The sequence below is a fragment of the Saitoella complicata genome (assembly GCF_001661265.1).
Source record: "Saitoella complicata NRRL Y-17804 unplaced genomic scaffold SAICOscaffold_13, whole genome shotgun sequence".
Classification (NCBI taxonomy): domain Eukaryota; kingdom Fungi; phylum Ascomycota; class Saitoellomycetes; order Saitoellales; family Saitoellaceae; genus Saitoella; species Saitoella complicata.
Genome location: NW_017567004.1, coordinates 399604 through 423384, shown reverse-complemented (window position 1 = coordinate 423384; position 23781 = coordinate 399604). Strand labels below are relative to the sequence as shown.

Sequence of the window (23781 nt, the reverse complement as noted above, 5' to 3'; positions counted from 1 at the left end):
GCTGGAGCGCGCAGGTCGCGTCGTCGTCCAGCTGGCGTGGGGTTTTAAGGTTAGGATAGCGCGCCGGGAGGGGAGGAGGGCGGGCCCCGCGACGTTACCCCAAGTCGCTCATCTTACGGCCTGGGCTGTTTACACCTTGGGCCGTCCATGGGCGGTTCCTGTCTAGCCGCAGTCGGTAATTCGCAAACGGGGAGGGGTTAAGCGCGGACGGTTTAAACCGTCGACGTACTAGTACTAGGTATTCCGTATTTGAAATGAACCTACCTTACCCTACCTATGCCGTCACTGTCTCCTCACCCAAAGATGGCATTCCAAAATCCTCATACATCTAACCCTCAATCTTCCTTCACCTCCTCCGGTCCAACATTTTGACCCTCATCGTCGACCAGTTCCAGGAGAACAACAAAGAAGATCGTCTGATCATTTCGCGTTCGACATACATAACGGAGCGGCTGACCATCCCAATATTGCAAAATACTGATGTTCAAGTTGACATAAGGTAAGTGAGCGCTGATCGACTTGAAATCCACGAAGGGGTTGCTAAAGTCCCCTTGAATGGTCATGTCCTCAGGAATCGTTGTCTTTTTCCTATTCACCTGGTTTGCAAACCACGTTCGACGTGCAGCAGCATCTTGTTGTTCTCCAGTCAAGGCGGACGCATCTTCGGTAATACGATGCAATGCACCACCGGCTTCGTCACAGGGAGAAGCGTTGATAATGTTCATCGTTGATAATAGCGGAGAAAGCGCCCAAGGTTTGTTCCCGTACAAGTCAGTTTCCAAGGTTCTGCCGCATACGTTAGCATCTTCAAAGTTCAGTTGATAGCGATGGATAAAAACTCACGGATCAATCCAACTCAAAGCTTTCAAACCCAAGGACGTGCTCGTTGGCAGACTATCTTTGATGGGATGGTCAAAGTCATTCTGCGTCAATGTTAGCGGTATGCTTCTTGTAGATGACTCTTGTAATTGTGTACCCCAAACACGATGTCATCAGCGGTCCAATCACCCTTGAACCGACCTTTCCACTGCAAAGAGAACGTATCTTGCGTCCCCATGAAGTAGTCGGATAATCCCTGCGGCTGCTTCCCATTGGGAGCCACTCCTGTAAAGTCTCTGATCCTAACGACCAGCTCGCCGTCAAAATGAGGGCCTAATATCTTCGTAGGGTCGTCGTCATCGTTAACGGAGACGAGGGTGAGCTTCGTGCAATCCTTGGAAGCACCAGCAGAAACCTTCAACTTCAAGTTTGACTGGTCCATTGCTTTGACGCCAAGGTTGTTCTGTACCACCCCATCAATCTGAGCGCACTATCAGAGCGTCAATGGTAAGAAAGAAAATGTAATGGAACCCAATTTCACGCAAGAGCAAGAACTTACGTTCTTAGAGGCAGTGGATGAGGAGGAGGAACGAGGAGGATTAACCCCAGGATTAGGGTTGGGGACAGCGGAAACCAAGGATAGCGCAACGACAATGCTAGAGATGATGGCGGGGATCTGCATTTTGAACTTTGAAGGTTTTTTTGGCTGGAAAATTCGTGGTGAGTTAACTGTAGTAGGGTGATCGAGGAGATGTGGAATCAGAAAGTGGTAAAAAGCCCGCCATTTTATAGTTGGGGGGAGTAGTGCATCCACCAAATGCCTGGGTTACCGTTCTGCAAAGCGGGGCAAAACCAGATGGTCAGAACCATGTGCTTGCAGCGTTTCAGAACACGCAAACGGGAAACACCCAGGCGGCTTGGATCATATACCTCGACTGTACGTTCACGTTGAAGAAGCAGCGGTCCGTAAATACATAAGTACGTGCTGACATAAGTCGGGTCGGTAAATCTGCCCAAAAACTTAGCTCACTGTAGCTGACGAGAGTGTGATACAACACAAATTGCTTATGGTAGGTCCGCTTTGAGACCACGGCAGAGAATTCAGTTGTTCGCCAGTTGCGACGGACAGCGTATCCGACAATGCTGCGTGCACACCATATGCTTACTGAGCAGAATTTGAGCAATAGGAACCTTAAGAGGTACGACACGGCCGGGCCAGAAACACGGACCGTCAAGTCGAACCGCAGTCGCACTTGACGTTCATGAGATTCCGTTCTGGCTGCTGTGGCGGAAGAGAACCTTGGAAGGAATAAGGCAGTTCAGATGTTGCGAGTGGTCAGCTGTTGACAGGCCACGGCTCGATGTCAGCGCAATGCAGGCCGAGCCGAGCATGCGGACGTGGCACTGGCAGAGTCCGCCGGCTCCTTGCGCCATCACAACTTGTTAACCTATCTCCAGCCTGTCGAAAAAAAAGCAAGGCGGTGTAGATCGCGGCGGACTAGAAATGGAGAGATCAACTGAGGGTTGTTTGCCGAGGCCTAGGGCCGGTCCGGGGTAGAGTTTACCGAGATCGAGTGGCCGCCTCGGGCCTCGGCGCGGGTACCTGCCACCGAACGTACCTCCCTCGCGACGACATACCATCATTCCAAGGCTGTATAGTATATGGCACCAATCCAGCTGCAGCTGCAGGTATGTAGCGATCCGGGGCATCGTGAATGTATCGCCGAGGTATCATCTAAGCCGTCAGTTGGGTGTCTCCCGTTCGCGTGTTCTCAGAGGCTGCAAGCACATGGTTCTGACCATCTGGTTAGGATCCCTGATCTTATGACAGACATAATCAATAAAACTCACTGAGTTTTTGTTTGTGCACTCTGCCTCCGGAGCACGAATCAACCCTTGCTCCACATCGACCATAGCCTGTATACGTTCTTTCTCCATCTCGCGCTCTTCCGTAACGTCCCTGAACTCCAACACCGCACCAATACTCCGTCCATCGCGACCTCCGAGGAGCGAGTTTGACCATACGGAGGGAAAGAAGGCTAGGCAGCCTTACAACATGATTCGACGGTCGACAGCGGCCTGTATACCTGGTACCGGTACCTAGGTACGACGCCAAGACCAAGCCTCGGGATAGATTTTCCGTAAACACACCCAAACAAACCGAAACACTTAGTAATATGCACAAAGGACCTCACTGCCAAGTGTAGTGGAGGCCACGAAATCAAAGGTTCTTCCGCTGTAATTACTCTTTCCGCTGAGGCTGGATAAATGAGCCTTTCAAGAAATACGTTCGCTATCTTTTCGAGCATTCAAGTCGTGCGATTTCAAGAAATTCCACCTCGGATACACGCTGTGATGTGGTATCATGGTGGCAGCATATCGTCTCGTCAAGTATATCCTAGACTGACGGCATTCATCTGGGGAAACATACAGTGAAACGGACACTTGGGTACTTGTCATCTTGGCAGAGTTGTGTGCGCTATCGGGTTAAAGAGGCCATGCTTTATGGAGTTTCGCTTGGAGACAGCATAGATCAGCGTCAGAAGGAACTGGTCATCGGACGTGATGTCAAGCCTCATAACCCAAGAGGTCCTCTTTATTCAGTCAGTGATTGATTAGCTCGGCGGCTTTCCTGTTATAATCATTCTAACACCTGTGGTGGGTTAGTAGAACTAGGCCGAAGGTCATATATAACATAGAAAGTACGATGAGCGCATATGGATCCGGGGAAGAATGATTGGCGCCCGCTTTGTAACCCGCGTGCGGGGTGATCCGTTTCGACATCATGCATAAGTTACTAACCCAAAGACATATGAATGATTTCGTCAGGTTCAGCGCCTGCGCTCGAAGTACGGAGGATTCGATGCTGTTCAGGAACAAGATTGTTCTGGGCCGCCGTTTGAGGTGTCACTAACTCCGTCAACAATCGACCGTCAATAACGCCGTGTAACGTCCTCGGTCTTTCGTCCACATGTAACGGACCAGATCCTTTCGCGAGAATGTCTTAAGCCGAACGGCGCCGCTGCCCCGGAAAGAACGATAGCCTTTTCGCTCCACCGAAAGTTCATTGCCGCTTGGCGGCTGAGAACGTGGTAGGTGAAGAGACTACCTTGGCGCCCTGTTTGGCCACCTGGACCCTCTATATCACTACCGTAAAGAGATAGGCAGTTCTTCGACGGACGAGGTCGGTAACAGAAAGGATTCAGAGGTCGCCATTGATATTCGTCACGGTGTAGCTAGCTGTCTGCGTAGTTTCCGTAGTGACTGTCTTGGATATCGGATGTACGTTCGAGGAGCTGCTTCTTTGCGGTGTACTCGGGTAACCACAGTAATCCCTCAAGCGCTTACTTTTATGGTGTCCGGGATGCCGCGCATCCGCAATTGGAAGGAAGATCATCTTGCGAAAAGACAGGCTGTCTTTTCGGGGTCTTTTCGGAGTGTTTTCGGGGAAACGGAGCGCCGGCCTAAAGGAACCTTGACAAAGGACACGCATATATTGTACTTCTCGCACCAGAACAGAAGACGGGGAGAGTTGATATGGGATCAGTGCCTCCCTTGCATGCACACGGCGACACACAAGACAAAGGCACGGCGACGGCTTAGGGTACTCCACGACCTCGGAGTCGAAAGGAATCGATGGAACCCAAGCTGATGACGATCGCTCGTGCAAGGTGCTTCCCACTTCGCTCGATGCGGGTCACCACCACACCTGTTCTGCTAGCCTGCAGGTATCTAACTCTCCATCGTGGCGACGTCTTTGAGGGCGCAGTTTCCGAGAATGCTAGTGTTTCCCGATAATGATCTTCTCTTCATGAGAGCCTGAGCTGCAGTGTGGGATAGAGGTGCGCAAACCATAGACTCGCAGAATCCTCATCAATTCGTTTAGAGTACAGGCATTCAGCTAGGCTACGAGAGAGCGCGCGGGCGAGCAAGAAAGGGTGTAGGGGAGTAAGGGATTGAGTGGCCGAGTGACTGAATCGATTGGAGGACCAGGAAGAGTGTAGCTGAATGTCTGAATCGACTGGCTGAATGTTGGCATCGAATCTGACGTAGCTGGGTGTCTGAAGACTAAGGGGACCTGGGAGGGTCTACACGCAGCCGTAGACGCAGCACAATCGCGGTCGACTTAGGCTGTAGACATAGACGTTGCCATTGCCGTACACGTAGACGTAGGGTAAGCGCGTAGGGTAGCGCATCGAATCGATCAGGTGACCAGGGAGCGAGTAGGCGAGTCAGGAATTGATTCCGAATCGACTGGCTGGTGATCGTTTGAATCGAATGGACGTAGCATTAGACATCGCGGTAGTGCGTAGGATGGAGCGCGCAGGTCGTCGTCAACCTGGGGTGCAGGTTAAGGTTAGGATAGCGCGCCGGGAAGGAGCGTTGGACTAGTAGTAGAGGAGGCGTAGGGAGCCGTAAGAATCGGAGACCAAAGGGAGGAACCCTAAAACGACGATCGACGGGAGGGACGGTAGGGAACAGTAGGGAACAGTAGGGAACCGTAGGGGAGGCGTCGGGGACCTTGGTGGACCGTAGGATTCGTGAACACTTGGTTAACGCCCACTTGGAACAAGAGGTTAATATTGCCAAAGTTAATATTCCAGAGGTAGCCTCTTCGCTAATCCGGCTCAGGTACTAAGTGCATTTTCTCCGCCAGCCTTCACCTTTCTCCCTCCCCCGAACACGTACGTGTGTCTTCAGGATAGACCACACAGGCCGCTTAACCCTGTTGCCACCACCTTGAGCAGAAGTCAGTAACGCGCGAAGAGACAGAAATGAGGAGAGGGGGCTCACCAGTTCTGGAAATGCTTCAGCAAGTTCCAATCCCACGAGTTCGTAAGCCCAAGAACATCAAGTCTGCCTTCGTCCTCCTTACTAAGCCTCCATCCCATGGCCTGCAAACAGTCTTTGACCTGCACTCCGTTCTTTACCCCAGGTATCGGGATGGCACCTTTGCAGATGACCCAATTAAGCGCTACTGCGCTTGGGGTCTTGCCCTCTTTTGCGCCGATGCGGCTGAGCTCGTCAACGACAGGCTGGATCTTGGCCCAGGCAAGATCACCAAAGTTACGGTTACCCCGTGGAGGCTTGGAGGAGGAATACTTGCCAGTCAAGCGGCCGACAGCAAGCGGTGAGTAGGCGATGGTGATGATCTGTTGGAAGTCATGTCAGTGTCACTTTTCGGTATGCCTCCAACTCAACTAGCGAAACTCACCCCTAACTTGAGGCACTTTTCGATAAGTCCAGTGGACCAAGGGTCTTGCCTGAGCAGTGAGAATTCAACTTGATTTGAGACAAGCGGCACATTTCGCTGCGTTGTCCGACGTTGTGTTTAGTACGACAACTCAAAGAGCGCGCTCCCTTCCACAAGAAAACTCACCTGCTTCAACCTAGTGTACACATACTTTACTTTCTCGAACCCGAAGTTGCATGTCCCGATTGCCTTGATGTGCCCCAGCTCATACGCCTTTGCCAGACTGTCAAGCAACGTATCCAATCTAGGCCATACGCCGAAGTGGGATGGCCCGTGGATCTGGTAGATGTCGATGTCCCCCAGCGCAGTTCTCTCCAGGCTGCCACGGAACGCGTTGAGAACAATGTCCGGGTACTTCCACGGATGTCGCCATGGGGTAGGCAGGTATTTTGTTGCGTAGACGATCTTGCTTCGGTCCGCTTTCCCCTCCTCGGTGTCGAAGGCCCAGTTGCGTCCGATGCTCTTCTCCGAGTAGCCGTCGGTGTATCCGTAGTGTTCCGCCGTGTCGAGCATGGCGATCGAGGAATGCGCGAAGATGGTACGCCACGCGTCTCGCACACTGTCATCGTTCAGATTCTGGTCGTAGCCGCCACTGGGCCCCCAGCCGTATGACAGCACATCACCCCATGGCCAGCAGCCAAAACCGACAGGTTGGACTTTGAGAAGAGGCTTTTCTTTCGGGCCGATCGTGATCAAGGTCTTGGTGGTAGGGACGACGTCAGGAGGGAGCGTAAGCCAGTATTCACCACCAGAGCCACCTTCGCCATCAATATTGGCGATGCGCAAGTCGTAATCAGTCAGCACTAAACTCGACTGCGGGCCCTCCCTGGAGTGCGGAGGCAGGTAGCCGGACATGGTGCTATTCCGCTCACTAACGGTACTTCCTACAGAAGAAAACACTGGCAAGCTCCTTATATAGTTTGTGTCGTGGGACTGGGTTTATGCGTTGGTTCAAGATGACACTATGCTTACCAGAATCCGACGTCATAGCAACGTTATCCGGCCGTACCTCCGCAACACCAAGTTCAGGCCATCCGTCTTCCGATCAGGATATAGCTGTGCTACACCATTACAAGTGTGATGGCGCTGCAGCTACGTCGGCGTGCGATTCCCACATCAAGTAGCAGTGAGTTCTTGATTCGATCGCCAGAGGTTGAGCCAATTCAAGTTAAGACCACACCTAAGCGACTGGTCGTGAGAATGTAGTAATCACAAGGCTTCCCGACATCCCAATGACAGCCGCGATCAATACTAATTTTTGTGACGAAAGCCAGAGCACGAAAGCTGTGACGAGGCCAACAGTGTGGCAAGTGGCCGCGCCATGTGGACCGTCAATCACGAGCTATACCTAGGTTCACGAAGCAGGTATCTAGGTAAGTATATGGAGAATCACAGAATCACATGTTGGGCACGGAAGCGGCCGCGGTACGAAAACGCGTGCGATGGCTAGTTATCAGGTATGATCTTCAGAGGCTGGGGCATGTCCAACTGCCGTGCTGGAGCGCCTTAAGCTTTAGGGCAATCTCCAGTTTACGTTATCACATCACATCACATGATCTGGTATATACCCGCGGCCGGTTAGGGTTACTGCTTAACCCTAAGCGGTTACGGGTTTCGCCCAACGGTTGCTCGGTCCGCAAAGGCTCACGGGTTTCAATGCATTTTACCGTCGGATTGAGTAAACCAGGTGTCCAAATTAACTACGCCACGTCTACCGTCCTACCTACTCGTAGCTGTGCACCTGCTCTATCTTGTCGTCACGCTTACCCTCGCTCTCACGTGCACAGTGACACTACCGGGTTACTCGACGTTACCCCAGGTCTCCAACCCCAAGTCGCTCATCTTACGGCCTGGGCTGTTTACACCTTAGACGGTCCATGCGCGGTTCCTGTCTAGCCGCGGTCGCTAATTGGCTAGGGTTACCGGGTTATGGTGCGCTAGTGCTTTCGGGATCGGATGCAGCGGGCCGAGATATGCGATAGCACAGACCAAACGATCGTTGAAGTGCTACACCAAGAGTTACCCTGAGAGCAGCTGGACGGCGGGAGGCATGAATGCCGATATGAACCAGATACCTCTTCTTCGGGTGCATCGTGCAATTGCCAGCCGCTGGATCGTCAAGAACCCCGGCACGCGGAGGAAGTCAAGGCCTAGTCCCGGCCTCCCAGCTGGTGTCTGTAGCTTTGAGAAATCGGTTGGTTTTGAATGAAAGCTGTCTCATAGAGCCTTCGGCAGTACATAGCTCCTGCCTTACATTTTTTCGGATCCATTTGTCAAAATCGCTGATCACGGGCCGTGCGGAGCGCAAATACAAAAAGGTATATGACCACGTTTGACGGACCGGACTGAAAATCAACACTGAGCATTCAGTCCTGCAAAAGCTGTGTCATGCGCTGAATTGGGATGGTGCCGTGCAAAGAGCGGTGCAATGGCTCAATATGCGAGGTCCAGACTTGAGGAGATCTGTTCCGACTTCTCCGTCGCATGCCGCAGAACGAACATCACCCCTATTGAGATCGGCATCCGAATTCTGACTGCAGTCAGATGATTGTCGCGCATTGCTTGGCTATGCGGGGACGCGGCTCCGGGGCGTGTGCAATTAAGGTTGAGTTGACGCTCGGAAGATCGAGAGCGCTCATCAGCTGGTGTTGCGGTACATTTACACAAGCAAGGTTTGAAAGACGGCTTAGGAAAGACCAAGGTTACGAATATCGCCGTGCAGAACACACGGCTCGTGATGGTGTACGAGTGGGGTTGAGGAGACGTCATGTCCTTGTTGCAATCTACGCTATGTGAGCTCGTTCCATAAAGTCCTCCTTGACTCCCTGTTACCGCTGTCACCGGTAGAAGCATCAGCAGGGTCAATATTCTTCTTGACCTATCGCCATTTTCGTCGCCGCTTGATGGTCATGATGTCGGCTCTTCCTCCGTCTCCAAGCCTGTTGCGCGATGGCCTCAAGTCGGACGCAGAACCTTTCCTCAACGAGGTCGAAGACTCGCGCGTGCCTCTTACCACCACGAGATCTCTCCATGCCGTACCGTACAAAGGTACGGTTCTGAAGCTGTTCAGCTTTGTGGTTGCGGCTTTTGTGTTAGTCTTTGGGCAACATTTGTTCTACCTCCACCTTCAAGGTAAAATCGTCGATGAACACAGATTGAGTCAAGCTTGGATCGGGCGTATCACGCAGGGTTTCGGCTTCTTGTTCAAGACTTTATTGGTAACAGCAATCGGCATTGCTTTCGATCAAGTGCTTTCGAAAGTGCTTTCGCATACTATTATAATGGTTCAGAATATTCCGGTGGGGATTTATATTCTTTCGATGTCACCACGTCAAACCAGGAAACTAAGAAGCGGCAGTGCTTCACTTGCGTGCTGCACAACGCGACTTACGACCTCAATGTGAACTATGTCAACAACATCCCTCAGGTTAACATCGAAACCGTGGTCCATGAACCCCTGAGTTCTACTCTGGTGGACGACAAGCTGCAGGATGCGTTGAATGCGTCCTTGGGGTATCCTGAAACTACCACGATGGTTAGCGGACAAACCTTTAATGTTGAGCCGTATATGGATGAGGAGTCATGGTCTCTACTGAACTTCGTGGCCATAAAGGATGCTTTCGTTCAATATCTTCGCGGAACTGTGACTTCCGGTCAGGGTACAGTACCGCCCGTGGCAGATTCTGGCTTGCTTGTTCTGTCCACCAGTCTCGTCACAGGGCTCAATGGGAGCGCAGAAAACCAAGTGACTTTTCTTCCCAACCTGGCTGGCAGTTTTGAAGAGCTCTTTCGAAATGTCACCGTCAACTTGCTTTCTTCGAAGAGCCCCGCGGTGAGAACATTTACCAGAAACGCTACGGTAACCGTGGTTCACAACATCTACTATTATAGCGACCACGAACGGTTCATCTTCTGGGTCTCTTCAGGAGCCGGTCTGGGGGTTGCTGTGCTCTGCATCTTCATCGGCAGCTTCTGCCTTTTGCGTAACTCCTTTGCCGGTGAACGAAGCTTTTCATATGTTCTGATCAGTACTCGTAACCCGAGTCTGGATGGACTTTGCGAAGGGTCCATTCTAGGAGCAAAGGATAATCAGTTGAATAAGCAGAATCTCGTATTCGGTCCCCTTCGTGCTACCGGCAATGCACCTGTCAGTGATGAACTTCGCTTCGGTCTCCCTGGGGGTATGTGTTGAGGAAACAACAGTGAGCTGCAAGCTCCAATGAAGAGTGAATAGTTTGATGCGGATGATTGTGCAGGTGCCGGTTCTCAAACGTCCGGCTCAGCGCCTGTGCGGTGACCGAGTAGTCAAATCTCGTGACTAATTTACCTTATCGATCGTTTTCTCGGACGCGTCTACCCAGTTCCTAAGATTTCGCGATATGCCTTCTCACGACCCTTTGCGCCAAAATCAGGTGAGCAGGCACAGTGTGTAGTAAGCCCAACCGCGAGAGTCATCCGCCGATCGTCTCCACCAATGGGCTAGCAGTGCCCCAAACGGACGGGCGATGCCGTCGCCTGTCGATGTACTAATAATAGGTTATGTAACTGTAAGTAATCAGGTTACTCCCACCATAAGGTCAGCGTCTTCCCCTGTGCCTTTTTCCGCCGCTCCTTCTTTCCCCGCTCAGCAGGCGTGGGACTGAGAGCCTTGCTTTTCTTAACCTCCTTTTTCCCCTCCACCTTGGCTTCTTTAATCAGAACCCTATCCTGCCACACGAGTTTCTTTCTCTTCCTTGGCCCGTTCCCGGCCTTCCTCTTTTCCCTCTCCACTTTTTCCACAATCTCGGGGTTCTCCAGACACTTCGTCAAGTGCTGTTCCAAAAGTGGCTCCATTTTCTTTTTGCTCTGCTTTACCAAGTACCAGAACTTATCCCAACAAAGCCTAGAGTCAGTGAGTCTGCGGCTTTTCTCCTCCATTGCTGACGCCATGTCCCGGGCGACGAGAGACCATTTGAAGGAGTGTTGTTGGGCGAGGGAGAGGAGGTGGAGGGTTTGGTCAAGTGTCCAACGTGTATGATGCAAGGATTGTTTGCTGGTGGCCGCTTTAGATTGTATAGAATTCCATTTCTTCTGACACTGAGCAAGACTTCGTGTCCCAACCTCTTCGGCGATTGCGGCCCACTGCTCACCATACGTCCTTGTAGGGTTGCTGAGGTAATTCTCGGCTGCACACCGAAGTTTGTCCGTCTCTTCTTTGGACCATAAGCCATGACTAGAGTTAGCTTTCATCTTAGCCAGACGGAATCCATTTTTCAGATTATGCGGTGACCAGCTGGGAAAGTGGTCCCGGCTCAGCAGTGTCCATCTGATCTTGCCGTTGTCATCGTAATATTTCCCATTGAGGTCATGCAACAACGTCTGGATTTTTGCCAGCATCTCCCCTGTAAAGCATCCGTTCTCATACTGTGTGTCCTGCAGACCGGATCGATGAGACCGGTCATATAGTTGTCTGGCACTGCGTCCCGGAAGCAATTGCAATTGTTCGATCAATGTCCATTGCGGGCCGTATATCTCATAAGCCTCTTTGAGAATCTTTTGCTCCTCGGCGGTCCAGGGAGTTTTGTTGAAAGTAGGGTTGAAGGATGTGTCGCGCCATTTATCTCGGCATTGTTTCCATGTGCGGGTCCCGACGTCATTTGCAGTCTCATTCCAATCAATATCTTTCCAGGAAGCGTTCATCTGTCCCTTGCTCTCAATATACCCTAAATACTTCTGGGTCTCTTCAACAGACCATGGACCCTTCCTCAACCCATCTGGAACCTTCTCAACACCCTTCTGCGCCGTGGTGCTGGTGTCGCTGAGGGGTTTAAGTGTTGCGGTGTCAGAGACTAGAACTGAATCAGAGGTGGAGTTTGCATTGGATGTAAAGCGGTGCCATGACAGTGCAGGTCTGCAGGCGAGGTAGTGGGCCGTTACGCGACATATCGGCCGTACGACTTTGAGTATCCGTAGCGAGAGCATTTCCTGTACGAGTATCAGGCTTCTGCAGCGACCTGGTGGAGGATATGCTGAAAGGAAACGTAGATCAAGTATGGGGTGCCTGACTCGTCCAATATTGTCAAGGAAGTGCGTAGTTGTGCAAAGAACTGAACCGATGGGGCTCGCGGATGCGTAAACTGAGAGCCGATCAAATTGAATCGAGAAGAGGACGGTGCATGAAGTGGATTAAGAGACCAATCGACGGAGTACCGAGTACGACGAGAGACCCAGGCTTGAAGATGAACCGAGGAGTTGGTAGACGGGAGTTGATCGAATCAACGGAAGGACCAGCTCAGAGAGCGTACTTGAACCGAGTCAACAAGAGAGCCACGCTCGAAGAGATCCAGGAGCGAAGGGCTGGCCGAGGTAACTGATGCGGTCTGGTGGGTTGATCAACTATTTGTCAGGGTCTTCCGCATCCGGACACGCAAATTCATCGCGCGCTCGTAACGTAGACATCCCGATACCAAAGCACCTTGTTTGGGTAACTCGGTGATATTGGTGGGTCATATTGGTTATATCCGAACGAATGCGTCTGTCTCTAAGCACTGTTACCTAACTTTAGGTGCGAGCAAGTGCGACGTGACCCGGTGTGCGTCTTGTGCATCCTGAGAATCATGCCTGGCTCGCGGTTGTTCAAACGCAAGCGGTGTATATGGTTTCGTCTTATCATCAGATGAAACCACCGAATATGCGAAGTCTTTCACAGCTACCTACACACGTTCAACCCTCGGCGCCCGCGCCAGGTATTCTAACATCCCTTCTCCCCACACTCCAGCTAATACGCCCGGCTTCGGATGACAATCGTCCTCAACCCACATCTTCCACGGCCAAGGTCTCATCAACTTCCCAACTGGCCAAAGACGGATATCATCTCCCTCAGATCCCACCCCATCCTCCTCAGCTCCGACCGCCGGGGTGTTCACAATCTTGATAGCACGATCGATAAGTGCGTTCATCGTATCGATCCGCACACCAGTATACCGGACACGCTTCTTCCCCTCCTTAATCGCGGGTGAGGTGAAAATATTACTCTCGTCTGTCCCCGGTGTATGATTCTCCCTAAACCGAATCCTTGCATCAGGACCAACCGCCCTCCTCACCCCTCTCAAGAACTTGACCGTATTCCCCAAAAACGCTTCCTGAAACTCCGGAAAAAGGTCGACGGGATCATTTGGGGTTTTGTGTGCATACAGGACGTGATGTCGCATCAACTCCCATAGGCCGACATTCACGATGACCAGGTTCGGTCGTCCGCCGCTGGGTAATGTCCGCACGGCTTTCTCGAACATCTCGAATCGCTCCGTGAACTTCCCTGGGGGATTGTATGGCCCGACACCCTTCCACATATCCGCCTCATCAAAACCGTAAAAGAAGTAGTTGTGCATGGTCAAATTCAAATGCTCGACTCGACACGTATGCGGAATGCCACCCTTCCCGTCGGGCGAGACCTCGGCATACGAGTGCATCGGATGTTTGATCATCTCAAGACCAAGAGTTTTCACACAAACATCAGAGAGCGTACGCCGGTCCACAGAGTCTCCGACGAGAAGAAGTTCCTTGTTCATCAGCTCCGGGATGAGCGTCTTGTGAGTGACAGAGTCCTTAAGACGCGAGACCCAGTTGTTGGAAGCCTGGCACGAGGGATCGTAGGATTGAAGGTTGGTCGAGAGCTGATGGGTGATATTGAGGTTCAAATGCGCTGCCGCGGTCCAGGGTTCACAGTTATCCTCAACCTCTTCCTTCGCCGCGGTCGCAATCGATGTCGGCCAACCGTATGGCCCGGAACTATTGAAAAGACTGAGACACAGAAGGATAGTGATAACCGCCATTAACAAACATCCTGCCAGCAGGACACTACGACGAGGTCTATCGCAATACATGGTCGGTCGGTATGCCGTCGTTCGCTGCTCGCCGTGATCATGTGTGTGTGCCAGAGGGCCCCAGCACCGCCGCGGGAGGCAACCTTGCCCAAGGTAAGGTTAAGCAGAGGCCGCCCCGAAACCCTAACCAGTATAAGCTTTTAGGCTCGGGGTTGCGGGGATCGCGTAACTTCGCCTCATTCCTCGGCCCCTTCGATGCACTGCGGCCGTGCTGAGCCCCGGCCGCTCGTTAACCCAAACGTCGGGAATTCGACTCCAGATATCGCCGCTGCCCAGCTGTGAATATCACATCACAATCACCGTGTAACCTTTGAGGATCCGAGGAGCTCATTCAGGAAGGTTCAGCCGCGCCGTGCACCTGAGTGTACATTAGCACTGGCTGCGTGTTTCCGGAAGGGTCAGGGAGTGGTAATCCGGAACATGTAAAGCGCGGTGACCGTCAAAAGGAATCGTCACAGAAAGCAGATGGTCATCCAAGTCGACCCTCGAGCAACGTCCAGATATCGATAGGGTATGTGCGGCATCTGCAGCGCAAGAGCGCGTGCAAGTCACTAGAGAAGCTTGTTTATATAAAATTCAATTCAACTGAACATAACTTTGGCTATCTTCTTTGGCCTTTCCTCAGCCGGTTAGCAACTCGTACGTGAACGACATATCCCAGCGACATACCTTGTCGAGCCTCCGTCATGATATCGTGCACGCCTCCCCTTGCGCTCCCACCATATCCTCAATCTCAGAACATCAATTCCTCATCTCCAAATCCCCAAGCAACGTCTCACTCCTAACCTTAATCCCCTCCTCCAAACATCTCTCCCACTCCTCCCTCCACCTCGGCAAAACCTTCTCCCCTCCCTTCCCATCCTCCAGCCCCGCAATCCCCCTCATCGCACCCGCAAACGCCTTCGCACCCCTCCATCCAACAATATGAAACAAACTCCCATCCCCAACTGCCTCAACTCGCGCATCCTCCCATGCCTTCATTTCTGAGACAGAAGGAAGCCTGCCAAGACCGGAAAATACCCGAGCGATAGCGACGGCCTGGTACTCGAAAACCCGAAACGAAATCGAATTCGCAGCGGTACCGACATACGTAAGCGTCGGATCATCTCTATCGAATGTATGCCAATACGTATTCCTAATGCGCAGATCCTTATTCGTCGCCCCTTGTCCGAGGAATGGGAAACTCCACTTGTATCCCGTCGCGATGATGACGTGATCGACATCGCGTAACACCTGCCCATCCGCGAACTCGATGGACCCGTCTTCGGGATGGAAGGCGGATACGACACCGTGCGGGACGATCACCGATTCCGCGGACGACAGCGCGTCGGGGAACATTGGATGTCGCGAGCGGGTAGAGACGTGAACGGGTCTTTTCGCAACGGGGAGAATCGCCTTGCACAAGTCGAACGCAGAGATATTACCACCGATAACCAGCACGTTCTGTATCTCCCGTGTTACCCAACCGCACTCGCATGGAAACCGTCTACACGGCACATACCTTGTCACGAAACGCCTCCGGTACACGAAACTCCTTTGTATGGCTCACGCGCCCCTTCCATTTCGCTTCATACTCCTTCAATCCCTTGATATCCGGCATATAGGGCACACTGTAGTGCCCGGAACACACCACGACGGCATCGAAAGTCTCCGTCCACTCCTCCTCTCCTCTTCTCACTCGCACTTCCCATTCGTCACCGACTTTGCGTGCGGACTCAACCGAGGTGTTGAGCGAGATCAGATGGAGAAATGGAGCAGCAAGTCGTTGGAGATAGGACATCACGATTGTATAGTGTCGCCATAACGGATTAATGGTCGATCCGGGCGGAAGGTCGGGAAATGGTGCATAGGTAAACGGCATGATTTCCTATCCATCACGCGTCAGATCAAGTATCCACATTTCAGTTCGGTGAATACGTACCGCCGGAACATTGGTGACCAAGGTAGGATAAATCGCATTCCACGAATGATCCGCCGTGGGATCATCCCGCCTCACGTCGCAATCCTTCGGTACATCGTCGTAGACCCTATCGCACACACATCAGTACTTCCAAAAAATATAACACGTACTCCTTCAAACATCGAAACATACCACGTCCCACCAACCTCACCCCTCCGCTCAAAACACCTAACATCCGTAAACCCCTCCCTCACCAACGCCCCCAACGCCGCAATCCCGGACGGCCCGGCTCCAATAACAGCAGCTCGCTTGATCTGTAGTCTCGTCATTGTCGTTTTGAAAGCAATTGACGAATTGTTTCTGTGGTTTACATTGCGGACGTCAGGGTTCCCACATGTTGCGGAGTTCGGTCACCGCCGGATATGAACCGAGCAACCCCTCGCCCGCCTACCGGTATACCAGCCGCCCACCAGCGTCTCCTCTCACGAACACAATTTCAAGGGAAGAGAACGAAGAGCTTCGTAGACATTCAGATGAGATTAAACATTTTCTACATTCACATACCCCTTTCTCTCTCCACCAGTGAAGTCGGAGGGAGCACCCGAAGTTCTCTCACGCACGAAACACAGCAACAAGAGCAAAGAAAAAACCGAAATAGATACATAAGAAAAAGGTCCAACGAAAGAAACATTCAAATCACACCCTCACCCCACTTTCACGAACTCGAAGCCCTCGACCAAGGAAGGAGCGCAGTAGTCTACTCATAAAGATAAAAGTAAGCAGACCCAGAGGTAACAGCAACAGTACACCCAGAAGATCCACCAGAATACTCCCCATCCGCATACCAACACTCCCCATTCATCACACTCCCGGGCGAAGCAGTGATGTTAACCTTGTACCCAAGATCACCAGTATAGTTCGGGTTAGGAATCAAGGACAACCACGCCGTGTTACCGGTATATCCAGCACCGAAGTTGAGGGGCGCCCAGTTACCGAAATCGTCGCCGTAGTCACCCCAGAGACAGACTTCCTCGGCGGAACGACCGGCTTTGTTGACGTAGTACTGAGCGGAAGTCAGAGCGCCCTGCCACTTGTAGTACGTATCCTCATCGACGACGGAAAGGGGCTGTTTCTCTCCAGGAGCGATGGTAGTGGGGATATTCATGTTCTCGCTTCCAGGGTAGTCAGTCCTGCAAATCGAGACGGACTCGGACAAAGTGTTGACGACGAATCCAGATTCGTGGCCCCACTCGCAGAGGTACTGGGAGTCGGAGTTGGTGAGGTAGAGCTTACCGCCCGAACACAACAATCCACCACGGGACTGACCGTCGGCAGGCTGTGCAGAGGGCCATTGAGTCTTTGACATACCGGGCTGGCAGGCGTAAGAGCAGTACGCGCCCTCGACACAGGTGTTGGAGGTGCCGTCGCCGAGCTGGATACCAGTCCAGCCGCTGAGGCCGAGGTAGTCGAGTTCGACGATACCCTGCTCGTTGACGGGGAACTCGTCGCAAGAGTAGTAACCGTTGGGGAAGGGGGTGCTGGGGTCAACGAAGAGGTCGAGCCAAGCGGAGCTAGAGACGGAGGTGGAAGTAGAAGAGGCGGCGGAGGTGGAAGTAGAAGAGGCGGCGGAGGTGGTGGAGGAAGAAGACGAGGTGGCGGTCTCGGAGATGGTGGCCTCGGTAGAGGGAGCAGCGTCCTGCGCGTCCTCGACGGTGTAGGAGGAGGAAGAAGAGGTGGTGGTGGGCTGCGCGGCAGGAGTCTCAAAGGTGGAAGAGGAGGAGGAGGAGGAGGAGGAGGTGACGGCAGCGGGGGCCTCAGTGGAGGAAGAAGAAGAAGACGAGGGAGTCACGGTGGTGACAGCGGACTCAGCCACGGTGGTAGCAGTGTAGTCAACGCGGTTTCCGTTACGGTCAACGTAAACGGTAGTGTATGCCTTTATCAAACCATCGATCAGCACGCATTTCACGGGGATGTATGCTACCAATTGACTCACCATCTCGACATTCTCAACGGTAGTAACGGCCTGCCTCTTCTTGTGGTGCTGATGCCTCAAGGAAGAAGAGCAGTCGGCAGCAACGTTCCCAACGATAGCCAAACCGGCAACGGCGGAAGCAAGAGTAAACTTCATTTTGAGATGTTGTGTATATGCAAGTAATCGGAGACCGGCTCTTTCTCTCTTCAATGGCTGTAATCTGGTAGTCTAAATGCTGGTTCGAGACGACGAGATAAGGACGCGTCTGTTGATTGAAGTCGGCAGAGTAAACTGAAACGACAGCAGTTTGATGTGTAGTTGATTTAAGGAAAGGACGCTCTTGTCGATTGACCAAGAACTGTTGTTGTAGCAGTGACTGTGTGGTGGTTGGAGCAGCAGGCCCAGCGTACAGTTTTATTCCCCCAAGTCGCTCTACGCGGCGGGTCCTGCCTGTCTCTTGGGTTGCTCCGCCCCGTGCATCGAAATCCAGCGCCGGATGCAAGCCTTCCCCTTACCCATTAGAGCAGCCAATCTATCTAGCCCTTTGTTTGTAACACCGTTGATCAGACCGGTGAAGCTGTTGGTGTTTGAGCCTGTTGTGATCTCATGAGTGTTTACAGCATCGTGATCATGGTCAAGATCATCCCCAATTGCAAAATAACCAATCATGACGGATTCATGGATGTCAACATTCCCCAGGCGTCGTGCCGTCTAAAGAGCTTGGCGGTACACTCCTCCAGGTCGATCTGTTTGCTGTCTCAAGCTTGGCACATCACATGGAGCTCGAGTCGCGCACTCGGCAGGGGATCAATAAATGCGCATCGTAGGTTATGTTTGAGGACAATTTCCACCGTTATCTATTTTTATCTGCTTGCGACTCTCGGCGTGTCAACAGGCACCACGCCATGACCAAGTGCACGGCATCCATGACGTCGTTCCATCGTACTTGACCCTTCCACTGTCCATCCAATGCCAATCACGCTTCTTCCTCTTCCTCCCCATCGTGCCTCCCCTCCCCCCAAGCCCTCGGATCATCCCAATCCAACTCCCAATCCTCCTTCTCCTTCTCCTTCTCCTTCTCCGTAGGCGTCCCCCCATTCCTCGCCTGCACCTCCTCCAACCACCTAACCATCTTCCCCTTCATCTTCCCATTGAATATCGGCACCTTGAGCGCATCCTCCAACAACCCCTCCGCAGAGGGTGATTCGTCTGGAACGTAGGTTGGTGCGCGGTCGAACATGTTTAGGTAGAGTTCGATTGCAGCGAGGAGTTGGGAGCGGGAGGATTCGTGGAAGCGGTAGTTCTACTGAGGGCATGGAGGATGTTAGGGATATGGGAGGGAGGGAGAGGGGACGGGCCGGACCTGGTTTTTGAAGAGGAATTTTTGGAGGGTGGACATTTGTTTAACGCTTTTTGGGGAGCGGGGTTGTTGGGCATCCGTGACGAATTGTTTTACTCGGTCCTCAGTTGACATGATTGCTCCTTTTGATCGGCTTGTCGTGCTTGGAGTAGAGCTTGGACGACTTTTTGAGTTCGGCAGCTTTCCAGAGAGCGGGCACGCGGTTCGGTTGGAGGGGCGCGCAGTACCACTGGCTCCGGGGGGCCCTCATATACCAACGTCCCGCCACAACAGCAATCTGCTACTTTTATGCTGGCATATGGTATCAAACGACTCCTGAAAATATCTGTATTGTACTCCACTACAGCTCCAGGCTTACTCCGCCTTGCCGACCTAGAAAACGATGCTCTGTCAGTACAAGAGTTCGTTCGAAATCACCCCTCAGCCAGCTACAGAGCTGAAGGCGCAGACGATAGACGTACGATGTTCATTTCCTATGGGATAGTCTGTAAACAGTGTCATGGTGGGTTGAACCCAAGGGCACCACTTACCTGATAAGTAGTAGATTTCCCAGTATTGTCATTCTTGATGGTATATTTGGTCACACCATCCTCCTCCTTAATCTCCTCGATCACGCCGGTGGAGTGAGAAACGTTGTCGCTCTCGCCGCCGATGCTATGACGGGCGTCAGCGAACCGATCCGTGCAATCCAGAACGTGCTTGTGCCAGTCCCGATGTCTCGAGAATAGCATTGGTGTGGGAAACTTACGGACGGTATTCAACCTGTAACGCCGAGTTAGCCACTTTGTGGGAGTGCGCGGCGGCTAACAGGTTGTTACCTTGTCTCCTTCCTTGTATTGAGGCATACTGATTGTTATGAGTGTTTTCTGTTTCGTGTTGTGAAGAGGACCATCTCGACTGCAACAGGACGGCACCCTATCTTATACCTTCGCCAATCCTAAGCTTCAACTTCGATTGACGTAACTAAGAGGTCACCAGGATTTTCGAGATGCATGCGAGCGGACCGTGTTCTGGAAGGATGAGCTCATCAAGAAGCTGTCTGGGCAAATGTGCGGTCGATCGCGGGCCCGGGACATTTCTAAGTGTGTTACCATCCGTGGGAAATACCGACGCCAGATGCCAACTGAGAACTGCACTCAAGGCATATACCAAACACGAACAAACTTTGCCCCAAGAATCCAGTCAAACCTTCATCACAATCCTCGTCAACTTCCTCCACCTCTTCCCCTCCTCCTCAACCCACCCCTCCTTATCCCTCACATACCCCATCTTCTCAACCTTCCATCCACCCCCAGCATCACCCCACGTCCACCCCGGGGGCGGCTCAATATTCTCCAGTCTCCCCGTACCCTGTCCAGGCCCACTGTCCAAATTCGGTAAGAAAGTCGACTTGAGCTCTCCGGACCCAGTGAAGAAATTCGAGGATGACTCGGATGGAGCACGTTGTAGCTCGTAGACCTCGACGGTTTTGAGGACTGGGTTTGGTTCGATGACGTCGAGCTCGATGTACCGGTGTCGCAGGATCTTTTCTTCGAGGTCCATGCCTTGCTCCGCTGGTGGTGGAAGTATGTTATCTGGGTGCTTGCTCATGACGACAATCCATCCCGCTCCCAAGAACACAAACCTCCACGGCACATATTTGCCACAGAACACAAGTGCGAACAGACCAAGTGTAAGGAGAAACACGAGTTCGCCTGCGACGCGCTCGGCCGTAAAGGCGGTTATATGTGTCGTGAGTGTGTCGTAAAGCGTCGTATAGTCATCCATCGAGTTTTGGATATCGCGCATATTCAGAAGAAAGTCTCTCGACAGCTCCTTGTTTGGACGCGGAGCAGGTTGGATCGTACCGGCTTCTGTAGGTAGCACGCGGTGATGTTGCGTATATGCCGGAATCAACAGCCCGAACAAGACCACACAAAGCGGGATGGCCGGGATGAGATGCGGGTTAAGACACAACAGCGAATACATAATCAAACAAGACAACGTCTCCCGCGTATCCTCCCACTCCAAGATCTTCTTGATCCGATCCTGCGTATTGAATATCGGGTCGATCCTCTGCGAAAACTTCCGAAAATTGTTCGTCAAAATAATGGCCGAGAAGTTTGGTGCTCCGACTTTATCCCTCTCCTTCTCCTTCTCCTTCGCGTCGGGTCTTGGCGCGCCTGCGTCGCCTGGTACGTGGTTCTTCTCATCTTGTGCTTTGATCGCTTCGAGAGCTTCGATGGCGGACTGGGAGGAAGCGCCGGATGAATCTCGACTATGTGCTTTTTGGTTGTTTTTAACAGAGGATGAGCGGCCTAGCATGATGCTGGCGAGACGTGAACGATGTTTGTTGCGGTCGTGTTGGTTTGGGGTATGAGCGAACGTTCCGTGGGCGATGACTTGTGAAGACACCTTGGCAGACGTTGTAGATCGACTGGGTTGTATGCGGTCGTTCCTTTTCTTCAGTTGCTTGGGTGTATGCTGCTTTATCGCCGGCTGTTGTTTTTGGTGGTGAGTTTGTTGGGTGATCAACTTGGAGTGTGGAGACTTTGCATGCACCAGACGTAAGCGGCAAACCTTATACAAGGAATTACAGTCAAAGCTCTCTTATTTCAACAATTTACAAGCATGGACATGATAATACGAGTCTCAAGTACGTCAGATTCTCTACCGTAGTATAAACCGATCATACCATAAACATCCCAAAACTCGAACCTTACTCCTGAGCCTGGAGCTGCTCGATCTTGGCAGCAACACGGGCCTTGCGCTCGGCGTGAGAGAGCTTCTTCTGGCGGTACTGAGCACCGGCAGCCTTGTACTCCTCCTTGGTCTTCTTCTGGGTGGGCTTGGCAGCGGGGTCCTCCTTGATCTTCTCGAAGGCCTCGGCGTACATGTCCTCGATCTGGTCGGACTCAATACCGTCAGCGATGAGACCAGCGAACTGGACGCGGTAACGCTCCTCATCGTCGTCCATGAGGGTCTCCATGTACTCAGCGACGTGACCACCGAAGATGTACTTGCGGAGGGTCTCGGCGTCGAGCTCCTCGGACTCAATGTCGAAACCGGGGAAACGCTTCTCGGAGTGGGGAATGAGGATACCACCGTCGGAGCATCCCTTCACGGCAGCGAAGAGACGGGAACCAGTGGAGGTACGCTTAAGACCGACATCAAGGAAGACCTTGAAGGGGCGGGCCTCACCCTCGGCGGGCTCCTGGAGGGAGTACTCGCCGTCGATCTCCTCGACACCGGGGTACTTCTCGTCCAAGCCGAGCTTCTGGAGAGCACGACGAGCGCAGAGGAGACCAGTAGCGTAGGCAGCAGACCAGTTGGTAAGACCGTGGTTGATACCGTAGCGGGGGAGCTCGTGAGAGTAAGCGGCGGTCAAGACATGGTCACCCTGGATCTTGGCGTAGACAACCTGGCAGATGATGTCGGTGTTGGTGAAGCGGACCACGAGGCGGTACTTGGGCGAGTTGTACTTGTTCTTGGCCTGGGTGATCAAACGCTTACGGGCGTAGTAGTCGGTCTTACCCTCCCTTCTACGACGGTACTTGGTCTGGAAACGCTTGAAGTAGGCGGTGTTCTTGACGGTCTTGGCGAAAGGCTGTCCAATGGAGCGTTAGCGACCCTGTAACCCTTCGAACCGACAAAGTCATCCAGCGATCCATCCCATGCACAACGTAAAGCGGATGAATTGACGTGATAGAAAGAATCGCAGGACGACGAAGAACAACATACCATGACGGCGACTTACTGACTTGGCGGACTCGTGAAAAACGGACAAGGCTCTCCAGTATCTCGTCCCCGTCGAACTTTTCCCAAGCGGTGTGGCGCAGCTCTCGAATTTGGCCCACGAGCCGCGCTCCCTATAAAAACTGGCCTCGAGCGCGCTCCTATACAAAATCAAAGGGAACAACTCAGATGGTAAGTCTTTGCTATTACGGGAAGAATGGCAGATGGACGATGGCGGACGAGAGGATGATTTATCAACATCAAGCATAGTTCAACAGAGGTGCTACTACACCAATGTTGACAAACCGATAGCATTGTCTTTCGCTCCTATCTGATCACGTTCGTCGTTGTTCATCGCTGTTCTTCCTCTTGTTCTTCTTCAGACCATGTAGCTAACTCGATGTTAAGGAACTTTACATATTCGGATTCGGTTGATGGATGAATCGTATGTACATGGGTCGGTGATCGCCCCTTGGTGCTATCAGGAGCGCTCCGATCTACCCTCACGAAGACCACGACTGGCGTAAGGGTCGTACTGGTTCTAGACAAGGATCAGGATTTCCTTCGTTCGGTGTCCTGGGCCTGATGACCTGGTCCGTGTGGAACCATTATAAGTCACTGGGGATAGTCGGTGGGACGTACGTCGACGTAGATCCGGCTGCCTGTTGATCCCCTTCGGGAAACTCGCTTGTGTCGCATTTCGCTTCCCTTTCATTGTGAATGGTCATAATAATACAATCATATTATCCTTATATCTGCCTCCTGTTCACCCTCCTCCAATTGCAATGTCCATCTGCCGTACGTTGAGCTCACCTGCGTTGTCCAGCCGCGCGCTGCGGAATTCCCGAAGTCAGCAGTCACCTCAAGTCATCACAGCACACACGAAGGCGACAATCGTTA

The 23781-nt window shown here is 52.4% G+C and overlaps 11 protein-coding genes across 11 annotated transcripts; 2 read left to right on the top strand and 9 right to left on the bottom strand.

Annotated features, from left to right (window-relative positions):
* Positions 1-335: 335 nt before the first annotated feature.
* SAICODRAFT_57667 (DUF1769-domain-containing protein) lies at positions 336-1261 on the bottom strand (the record flags this gene model as incomplete). The annotated part of the gene is made up of 3 exons (XM_019169554.1): positions 336-786; positions 844-923; positions 977-1261. The coding sequence occupies 3 exons, from the start codon at positions 1259-1261 to the stop codon at positions 336-338; spliced, it is 816 nt and encodes a 271-aa protein (XP_019023949.1).
* Positions 1262-3689: 2428 nt separating this feature from the next.
* On the top strand, positions 3690-4897 carry SAICODRAFT_128435 (uncharacterized protein). The gene is made up of 4 exons (XM_019165403.1): positions 3690-4423; positions 4491-4547; positions 4605-4661; positions 4713-4897. Exons 1-3 carry the CDS (start codon positions 4100-4102, stop codon positions 4632-4634), a joined length of 411 nt encoding a protein of 136 aa, XP_019023948.1. The 5' UTR covers positions 3690-4099; the 3' UTR covers positions 4635-4661; positions 4713-4897.
* A 742-nt stretch (positions 4898-5639) lies between these two features.
* On the bottom strand, positions 5640-6733 carry SAICODRAFT_47396 (Aldo/keto reductase; the record flags this gene model as incomplete). The annotated part of the gene is made up of 3 exons (XM_019168892.1): positions 5640-5972; positions 6035-6130; positions 6200-6733. Coding segments are annotated over 3 exons (963 nt in total), but the record flags the coding sequence as incomplete, so codon positions are not given.
* A 2252-nt stretch (positions 6734-8985) lies between these two features.
* Positions 8986-10370, top strand: SAICODRAFT_25745 (uncharacterized protein; the record flags this gene model as incomplete). Its single annotated transcript, XM_019166875.1, has 3 exons — positions 8986-9372; positions 9414-10254; positions 10330-10370. 3 exons carry the CDS (start codon positions 8986-8988, stop codon positions 10368-10370), a joined length of 1269 nt encoding a protein of 422 aa, XP_019023946.1.
* Positions 10371-10633: 263 nt separating this feature from the next.
* SAICODRAFT_25744 (uncharacterized protein) lies at positions 10634-12034 on the bottom strand (the record flags this gene model as incomplete). Its single annotated transcript, XM_019166874.1, has 1 exon — positions 10634-12034. The coding sequence occupies one exon, from the start codon at positions 12032-12034 to the stop codon at positions 10634-10636; it is 1401 nt and encodes a 466-aa protein (XP_019023945.1).
* A 731-nt stretch (positions 12035-12765) lies between these two features.
* SAICODRAFT_7856 (uncharacterized protein) lies at positions 12766-13884 on the bottom strand (the record flags this gene model as incomplete). Its single annotated transcript, XM_019171123.1, has 1 exon — positions 12766-13884. The coding sequence occupies one exon, from the start codon at positions 13882-13884 to the stop codon at positions 12766-12768; it is 1119 nt and encodes a 372-aa protein (XP_019023944.1).
* Positions 13885-14531: 647 nt separating this feature from the next.
* SAICODRAFT_30602 (FAD/NAD(P)-binding domain-containing protein) lies at positions 14532-16208 on the bottom strand. The gene is made up of 5 exons (XM_019167718.1): positions 16028-16208; positions 15857-15962; positions 15437-15802; positions 14605-15378; positions 14532-14550 (listed from the first exon to the last, which is right to left on the bottom strand). The coding sequence occupies exons 1-4, from the start codon at positions 16162-16164 to the stop codon at positions 14677-14679; spliced, it is 1311 nt and encodes a 436-aa protein (XP_019023943.1). The 5' UTR covers positions 16165-16208; the 3' UTR covers positions 14532-14550; positions 14605-14676.
* Positions 16209-16506: 298 nt separating this feature from the next.
* On the bottom strand, positions 16507-18101 carry SAICODRAFT_128082 (SUN-domain-containing protein). The gene is made up of 3 exons (XM_019165402.1): positions 17829-18101; positions 16752-17768; positions 16507-16664 (listed from the first exon to the last, which is right to left on the bottom strand). The coding sequence occupies exons 1-3, from the start codon at positions 17961-17963 to the stop codon at positions 16593-16595; spliced, it is 1224 nt and encodes a 407-aa protein (XP_019023942.1). The 5' UTR covers positions 17964-18101; the 3' UTR covers positions 16507-16592.
* Positions 18102-18783: 682 nt separating this feature from the next.
* SAICODRAFT_7853 (uncharacterized protein) lies at positions 18784-20012 on the bottom strand (the record flags this gene model as incomplete). Its single annotated transcript, XM_019171121.1, has 4 exons — positions 18784-19110; positions 19698-19821; positions 19916-19929; positions 19986-20012. 4 exons carry the CDS (start codon positions 20010-20012, stop codon positions 18784-18786), a joined length of 492 nt encoding a protein of 163 aa, XP_019023941.1.
* Positions 20013-20349: 337 nt separating this feature from the next.
* On the bottom strand, positions 20350-21471 carry SAICODRAFT_35478 (uncharacterized protein; the record flags this gene model as incomplete). The annotated part of the gene is made up of 1 exon (XM_019168426.1): positions 20350-21471. One exon carries the CDS (start codon positions 21469-21471, stop codon positions 20350-20352), a length of 1122 nt encoding a protein of 373 aa, XP_019023940.1.
* A 394-nt stretch (positions 21472-21865) lies between these two features.
* On the bottom strand, positions 21866-23640 carry SAICODRAFT_19609 (putative 60S ribosomal protein L5; the record flags this gene model as incomplete). Its single annotated transcript, XM_019166131.1, has 2 exons — positions 23188-23640; positions 21866-22753 (listed from the first exon to the last, which is right to left on the bottom strand). The coding sequence occupies exons 1-2, from the start codon at positions 23194-23196 to the stop codon at positions 21866-21868; spliced, it is 897 nt and encodes a 298-aa protein (XP_019023939.1). The 5' UTR covers positions 23197-23640.
* Between the last annotated feature and the right edge of the window lie 141 nt (positions 23641-23781).

Coding starts and splice junctions, on each gene's coding strand:
- SAICODRAFT_30602 (XM_019167718.1), bottom strand. CDS start 16,164: ATGACGAGACTACAGATCAAGCGAGCTGCTGTTATTGGAGCCGGGCCG. Junction 15,803..15,856: donor TGGTCACCAATGTTCCGGCG/GTACGTATTCAC, acceptor CGTGATGGATAG/GAAATCATGCCGTTTACCTA. Junction 15,379..15,436: donor CGGAGGCGTTTCGTGACAAG/GTATGTGCCGTG, acceptor CGGGAGATACAG/AACGTGCTGGTTATCGGTGG.
- SAICODRAFT_128082 (XM_019165402.1), bottom strand. CDS start 17,963: ATGAAGTTTACTCTTGCTTCCGCCGTTGCCGGTTTGGCTATCGTTGGG. Junction 17,769..17,828: donor CCGTTGAGAATGTCGAGATG/GTGAGTCAATTG, acceptor GGTTTGATAAAG/GCATACACTACCGTTTACGT. Junction 16,665..16,751: donor CCTTGATTCCTAACCCGAAC/TATACTGGTGAT, acceptor GCGGATGGGGAG/TATTCTGGTGGATCTTCTGG.
- SAICODRAFT_128435 (XM_019165403.1), top strand. CDS start 4,100: ATGTACGTTCGAGGAGCTGCTTCTTTGCGGTGTACTCGGGTAACCACA. Junction 4,424..4,490: donor AGGCACGGCGACGGCTTAGG/GTACTCCACGAC, acceptor CGCTCGTGCAAG/GTGCTTCCCACTTCGCTCGA. Junction 4,548..4,604: donor CCTGTTCTGCTAGCCTGCAG/GTATCTAACTCT, acceptor CGAGAATGCTAG/TGTTTCCCGATAATGATCTT.